The sequence below is a fragment of the Lytechinus pictus genome, chromosome 18 (assembly GCF_037042905.1).
Source record: "Lytechinus pictus isolate F3 Inbred chromosome 18, Lp3.0, whole genome shotgun sequence".
NCBI classification, from domain to species: Eukaryota; Metazoa; Echinodermata; class Echinoidea; order Temnopleuroida; family Toxopneustidae; genus Lytechinus; species Lytechinus pictus.
This window is the reverse complement of record NC_087262.1, coordinates 11,441,780-11,449,376: the sequence shown is the minus strand read 5'-3', so window position 1 is coordinate 11,449,376 and position 7,597 is coordinate 11,441,780. Positions and strand designations below refer to the sequence as shown.

General features: G+C 34.7%; 1 protein-coding gene across 1 annotated transcript; it reads right to left on the bottom strand.

The window, feature by feature from the left end:
* Positions 1-3,076: 3,076 nt before the first annotated feature.
* On the bottom strand, positions 3,077-7,042 carry LOC129282295 (retinoid-binding protein 7-like). The gene is made up of 3 exons (XM_054918227.2): positions 6,824-7,042; positions 4,713-4,929; positions 3,077-3,698 (listed from the first exon to the last, which is right to left on the bottom strand). Exons 2-3 carry the CDS (start codon positions 4,890-4,892, stop codon positions 3,486-3,488), a joined length of 393 nt encoding a protein of 130 aa, XP_054774202.2. The 5' UTR covers positions 4,893-4,929; positions 6,824-7,042; the 3' UTR covers positions 3,077-3,485.
* Positions 7,043-7,597: the final 555 nt, after the last annotated feature.

The following is a 7,597-nucleotide window of genomic DNA, read 5'->3' as shown; positions in this document are numbered from 1 at the left end:
TCTATTTAATAAATGTATATATATATATATATATATAGTATTTAATTTTCTATAGATTAATCAATTCATGTTATTTTTGCATTAGCTATTCATGCGTTATGCACATTCCCTTTATTTATAATAAAAAAATGATAATTTGTATTTGGATTGATAGATAAAGTTATTTATTCATTCATTCATAATCATCTAGTCAGTTAGTTTGTTAGTTATATTTAGTTATTTTATTTTATTTCAATATTTATTCATTCAATTTTTTTCTCCAAGGATGAGCGATCTTGCAAAAGATTAATACAGCCCCTTTCTATAAAGAGGAAAACAAAGCAGCTCAAAATGATTTCGACCAATCGCGCAAAATATTAAATGAAATATATCAGAAGTATATTGTTTTCAAACGTCACTTGCCCTCAATTTACGGCTTTTAAAACGAGTAACTAAAATTGATGGTAGAATTTTTTTACAGAAGCGGCTTCTTCACACTTTAATTGCAGGGGCGGATCCAGCTTTCGCCAATAGGGGGGGCCGAAAAATATTTTCATCAACATTTTTCCCGATTGGCCGCTATAATCTGATTTTTTTGTTGGTTTTTCAGGGGGTAGTCCTAACAATAGACTGAATTTTTAAGTATATGTTAGTTTTTATTGTTATAAACAAGATAAGGTATCTCATGTGGTCTTAATATATAATGCGAGTGCGATGTGCTAGCTAAAATTATTTGATATTTTATGTCCTTAGAACTGAAGATTCTGAGCAGTTTTTATAATCATGAACAAAGATAAGTATCCAACTAAACAATGCGAGCGCGAAGCGCGAGCCGAAATTTTATTATAGTAACGTGAAAAGGGACTCAATTAGGACTGTTTTTAGTGATTAATGAAGAGGATACAAATATCACCAATTAAATAATGAGAGTGCGAAGCGCTGGACAGTCTAAGCGCGTTTTTATTCAAATAAAGAACAAGCTGTGTGTCTCAACAATTAAATGCGAGCGCGAAGCACGAGCTTAATTTTTTTATATACTCACATGATAAAGGAGCATTTTGACAAATTTTGGAAAGAATTTCCAAAGAGGATAGGTATCTCACAAATTAAACAATGCGAACGCGCAGCGCGAGCTGAAAATTTTGATATAACAATTTGTGTAAATCAAACAAAATAATGAAAGCGAGCTAAAATATTGTGTGCAAATTGATTTCAGAACTGGATATATTAAGTGTCATTTAATCCTCTTGAATGGGATTCATTACACAGGCAATGCAAACGCGAAGTGCGAGCGATAATTTTGATATAAAGTCTATTTTCCAATTCTTCCCCTCACCTTTTTTTTTGTTTCCTTTCGGGGTCGGGCCGGCCGTTACGATGCTGTAAATTACACATCATGGGTATAATACCTCTTTCCTACTTTTCTGTCTGTTTTTCGTAGTTTTAATCAAGTTAAAGAGTACACTTTTTCTGCAAGCTGTAAAAAAATAGGGGGGGGGCCGGGGCCGGCTCGGCCCCCTCCTGGATCCGCGCCTGAATTGTGTCATACATACAGCAAAATACGATTCAATTATGTGTTTATATGAGCGGTACTACAATGGGCAATAGTCTCCGTCGGTTATGATTTTTCATGCAGAGTATAAACGATAAAAAAAAGTGGAGAAAAGAGTGAAAGAAAAAACAAGAGGGCAAAATTAAGGGTCTCGAAACTCTCGATAAATAACATATCACGCCCTCTCCCGCTGTCCGCAATTTAGGTCAAATATTTCCATTGGTGATCCGGAAACTATGATATTTTTTCCAGGTAAGGATGAGAAAAAGGTACTAAAATGATGATTTATTTTAAATCGTTTTGTTTTCTTCTTAATTGAAGGAGTGAGCAATTTTTCGGTACCAAAGCATTAATTATAAAACAAAACAAAAATATGCGCAAGTCCTGATGAAGATAGGATTCATGATCTATTATTGGGCAGCGTTAAGGTTATTTTGATATGGGGAGCTGGAGCGGGAGGGGTCAAAAAAGACGGTTTTTTTAGTCCACAATTGACGATACCATGGTTAATATAGAGTTACAATTCCCAAAGCCTATATGTTTTTATATTTTTATTCCCCCTTTCCCATTTGTCTTCCTCTATTTCTCCCTTTTCTCCTCAGCCTTTCCCCATTTCCCCATGTTCTACTTGAAAATGATAATGGCGGTCGCCCCCTTAAACGCAACCCCTGTTCATGATTAAGAACAACTGCACAAATAATGGGGACAAAAATTTTGAAAATATTTCAACATTTTTCAAAATTTGAAGCTAAAAAGGTGTACATATCTGCATTTCTCATTGGTCCACCATTTTCATTGCATTGTAAACTTGTAACTTGTACATTATATCAGTCTATCAAACTGAAGAATATTTTGTTTCCCTCCTCTCTTTTTCGTGCTCCATTCAATTTCTACTCTCCTCCTCCTCTCTCTCAAACTCTCCCCATATCGCTCTCTTTCACCCTTTCTCTATTTTTCCCACCTCTCCCCTCTGGCCTAATATTTTCCAGGTCTTCGTTCCACCCCTCTCGTAATCACTTCCTCATTTCCATTTTCTATTATTCATGTCAGTTTTAATTACAATGGGTAGCCTTTTCCGTGAGCCTTTCTCATTTGTTAAACATTATATTTTGTTATGCCTTTAGTTGTGCATTTTATATATTTTTTTAACGATTTGAGCACAGTATCACCCACATGCACATTGCTATGTCATATATGCGTCTGGACCCCCCTCCCCCTTTCTATGTATCTCTTTTACCAACTCATCTCTCTCTCCCTCCTCCCTCTCTCTCCCTAAAAAAAATAAAACACTTAAAATTGAAAAGTTGCTAAGTACCTGTAATCTGCAGCTGGTAACCAATCATAAAAGGAACTTGTCAATTTTTAACTTAACTTTAAGTGCCATCCAATTAAGAGTGCCAAGTCTAGCGATGATCCCCTTGTTTTGACCAAACAACCTTAAAAAACCTCTTGGTAAATTGTATTAATAGATTCTGATTAAAAACCCTCTGCAAATAAATTTGTCACACGATATCACATGATAAAGACGACAGTTACACGTGAATATTGCTGGATAGAAATTCTTTATTTCAAATTTTATTTCATGTGATCAAAATCATTCTTTACAACAGGTAGAACACAATCTAATCTTTCAATGGCTTTGAAAAGTTAGCATATAGTATTTTGTCGGATGCAGAAGATAATTTTCATGCATATAATCTTTCGAAATTAAATAAACTTTAATTGCCAGTCAGATTTGATTTTAATTCTAGTGGATAGATGAGTTTGAGAAGTAATATATTTGGATAATAACAACAATAAACAAAGATAAACGAATCAGCCTAGCAAACTATCCAAATTAGAACAGAGACATTATAAAGACGTTAGTTTATTGACAAAAAATAATATACATCTATTTCATTAGTTACTGATATTGATTATTGTTTTTGTACAAAATATTTCATGTTTGGTTGGTCTAAGCCCGGTTGAAGAACCTCTTTCCAGCCTGGCCTTCCCAGTTGAAGGTTACGACCATCTGAGATCCGACGATCTCGCGGGAGGCTGAGTTGCCCTTGGGCCCGGCGAGGACAAGCTTGCTGCCTTCCCATGATGGGGTGACCTCGATCTCCTTGCCCCTCAGTTCCTTGATGTCGGGGTCGATGAAGGATTGGCCGATTTTGTAGGTGATCTGAGGACGAGATGAACGAAGGCAAAATGGGGGTGATGGTTAGTATAAGAACACATTTCAGGCCACAGAACAGGGTTCCGTTTCAGAAAGACGTGGTTTTGTTAACACAATAATGCGCAATTTATAATTATAACAAATCTACAATCAGCTAATCAAATCAAACGATTTCAGTGACTTTGTAGTTAACTGTTATAGCAAATTGGTTATGTAGGCGTATAGGTTTAATGAAACGGACCCCAGTACAGGGCACTGGGAATACGGGGTGCGGGGGATGTTCAAGGGAGTGCCCGCCCCCCAGCACCACTGCTTCCCAGGGGCATGCCTCGGAAGTTATTTCTACAGGTGGAAACTAATATTTCGGATAATTACAACAACAAAAAAAAACAAGAACACCATGGTCAACAACGGATTATGAATTCATTGGCATAATAAAGTAACAATCATACCAAGGCGTCTTAAATGTAATATGAAACAGTGCACACAAAAAAAAACTGATTCGAGCGTGTAAAGCAAACTAGTCCCCAAAAACGATATCATAATGATTGACATTGCTTTAATCGGAATTGGTAGAGAGTATTATTTCATATAATAAAACGCGTGGCATATAAATGTTTATACATTTCTATCATTACTGAAAACATGACCGATTTACTATATTTAAGATTACTAAAAAATAACGCAATAAAAATAGATACAATGGGTCTGTATTAAGATCATGACTATAGGATATCACCTTCTCTCTTTAATGTCCTTTAAAAAAAATATAATTTCATTTTTTTTTTCATTTTTAATTCAGTATCATTATTGTTATCATCATTTCAATTTGTTTTTTTCTAAATTATATAATTAATTTCATATTATTTTAAAGAAAATTATTTTCTATCTATATCATTTTGATTTGTTATTTTATTACATTTTATTTTGTAAATTGTATTTCTATCTTATCTATTTTTATTTTCCTTTTCTTTGGGGGGGGGGGGGACACAAAAAAAATAAAAATAAAAGAGGACTTACGTCACGGGTCTTTCCGCCAGCTGATGTTGTCTTGATGTTGAATGTATCACCATTCTGGGCAATCACGACGGTCGTGCTCTTGTCCGAGGGGATCTTGGCGGGGTCGATCTTCAGTTTCTCGACGAGGAACTCCATGTTCTCACCGTGATCGAAAGACCATTTTCCAGAGAAGTCGGCCATTTTGTTTCTAGTGGGTTTGAGTGTTTCCCTCAAAGAGCTGAATTTGGAGATGGGGAAGAGTGTTTAAATAAATTTATTTATTTTATTTTTTGCGTGACATTTCGACTCGGCAGCGACATTTTTTGATTGATTGATAGATCGATTGATCAGATGCGTTTTGGTTGGTTGGTTTGTTGATTGATTGATTGACAGGTTGATCGATTCGTTGGTTGGTTGATTGATTCTTTTATGTCGATTGAAAATCAACTGACTGAATCCTATCGACTTACAACTGATTTAAACTAACGACAGATTATTTTACCTAACAAATCAATAAACAAAAGTTCGACCTAATCTACTACGTGAACTTACACTTGTTTTTTTTTTTTACTTTAAGTTGAGCTAAAACAAATATTTAAAAAACTTAAACAACAATGTTCAATTTTCAAAGTAGTACATATTAAAAACTGAAAATTGCTTTTGAAATTGTAAACATTTCGTTTAGAATTCAAACAAGACCCGATTAGTTCATGTATTAAACCAGATGGTGTAAAGCGCAGGAAGCGGTATTCACTGTGACGAAAACCTTAAATGAATTTACGATGAAGAAAATATCACTAAATACTTTGCACCTCTCCATAGAAACAACAACACTCGATACAACTAACAAATTCCAACATGTATGAAATTAAATGTATAACCCCCATTGTAATTAGAAGGCAAAGGGTCGATATCAAATTTAAAAGTGTTAAAAAACTCTCATTGGAAAAAAAATGTGATAAACGCTCTATCACATCACCTAACATACAGTAATGTGAGGACAACTTGCTTTTTAAAACACGTATCCAGTGAGAGATTCGATATTGCGAATTGCGATTTGCATTACGGCTTCGGTAAGAAACAAACATGTTTTTATTCCCCCGAATGATAATCTCTCAAAATCTTAGTTTACGAGGTGACCGTACAACCTTAGATTATCTGATAAGCACATCAATATAAACAAATAGTATGAGGCGGATTATTGAAATCATATGATTTGCTTTAAAAGACACACTTGTTTACCCAAGAGATAAGACCGATGTCCTTACTAGACCAGACTTTGAATAAATAATCACCCTCCTTTATTTATGAATATGGTATCCTTTCCCAAGGAAATTTAGAATACCACTCTTTCCGAAAAGAATATTGAGATGATCTGATTTGTTAAAAATATTAATTAATCAATTTTTCTACACTTAAGTCAGCTTTTGAACAGTTTATTCTAAATAATACACTTGGAAGTGTGCAATCTTTTTTTTTACGAATTATATTAAAACAAAATTGTATAATAAATCCACATAATCAATCTATCAATCAATCAACCAATCAATTAATTGAAGTTTTTTTTATAAATGATTACAAGGGAAATGTTCGTGAATGAAAAAAAAATCAAACTCAATACATTTTTTTATCATTTGGGGTCGATTTTCAGACTTTTGCTAAGTGTCATAATACTGCTGGATGCCATTTTTTTAAATTAATGTCTTCACTCATTTACAAAAGAACCCTAAAGTAACATAACAAGAGACATCGTACAAAGAACGTATTGACTTTCAAAGAATTGATAACTTACAGCAATGCAAATAATGATGTGTAAGATGAGATAAAATCAAATTACAGCAAAATGACACTAATCTAAAAAGAAAACTAAATGCGAATAACAAGTCTGTATAAACGGAAGAGAATAACCACAAAAACTATGGTGGTAAAAAAAAAATGCGGTTTAAAGTAGGGCTTCAGCGAGGATAAAAAACTGGCTGTTCAATATTTAAAATCTCGATGTTGTTTGACACTAAATAAACTCAGAATCCACTGTCTATATTACAAACTGGATTTACGATATCCAGGCCATTGCTGAAAAAAAAATATCTAAAATATAAATTCTTTTTAAGATGAAAACAGGATCAACTCACCAAAGAACAGGTGCGAGATGACTCGGTGTTGAGGCTCGGAGATCTTCGGCAAAAGGTGAAGAAATCGTTGCAAAACTGTCACTTTTATATCCTTGGTCGTCCTATCCCCTCACCGACTTCAATCCAGCCTCGACGCGTGATTGGTCCTTTCTGTACGTCACGTGACCCGCGGCAGGTAACTCTGTGACCACTGTTCAATGCACGGAAATTCCATGATTCAATGTGAATGCGCAGTGCGTTCTTGGATTGGAGATTGTAGAGACTGAAGTAGATCAATTCATAGTGCCTACAGTCACACCAATGAAGCGACTTCAAACCGACCACCGGCGTGTCATTGGATATCAACGTAATATGAAAGGTCGCTCTGGACTTCGTTTCACCCGTGTGACTATGACATTTAAGTCATGAATTATTCATTAGGAGGCGCATTTCGATACAAGCTTGTTTGAAGGGGGCGTGGTTTGGCACTGGGTGAAAGGTAACGGAGCTGCTTGGGTGGTCAAAGTTTACCCATAAATTTAGCATCGGATGATTAAGAGAATATGCTTATTATGCTTATGTAGAGTATCCTAATGTATTTCCAATGATGATCTTATTTTGAAAAAAAAAATAAGGGGAGATTATTTGATATTAATTTTGGGTTCGGATAGTTTATTTGTTTTAAAATCTTTACAAAGTTATCTAGGGAAAGTGTGTTACTTTTTTTTACCGGTATTTGATAAAATTCAAATATCCATTATCCGTATGAAAGTCTGTGACTCATGTTGCCATTAT

Bases quoted from the DNA above. Each gene is read 5' to 3' on its own strand.
- LOC129282295 (XM_054918227.2), bottom strand. From the start codon at position 4,892: ATGGCCGACTTCTCTGGAAAATGGTCTTTCGATCACGGTGAGAACATG. The intron at 3,699-4,712 runs GTAAGTCCTCTT...TCTCGTCCTCAG, and splicing joins CTGGCGGAAAGACCCGTGAC to ATCACCTACAAAATCGGCCA.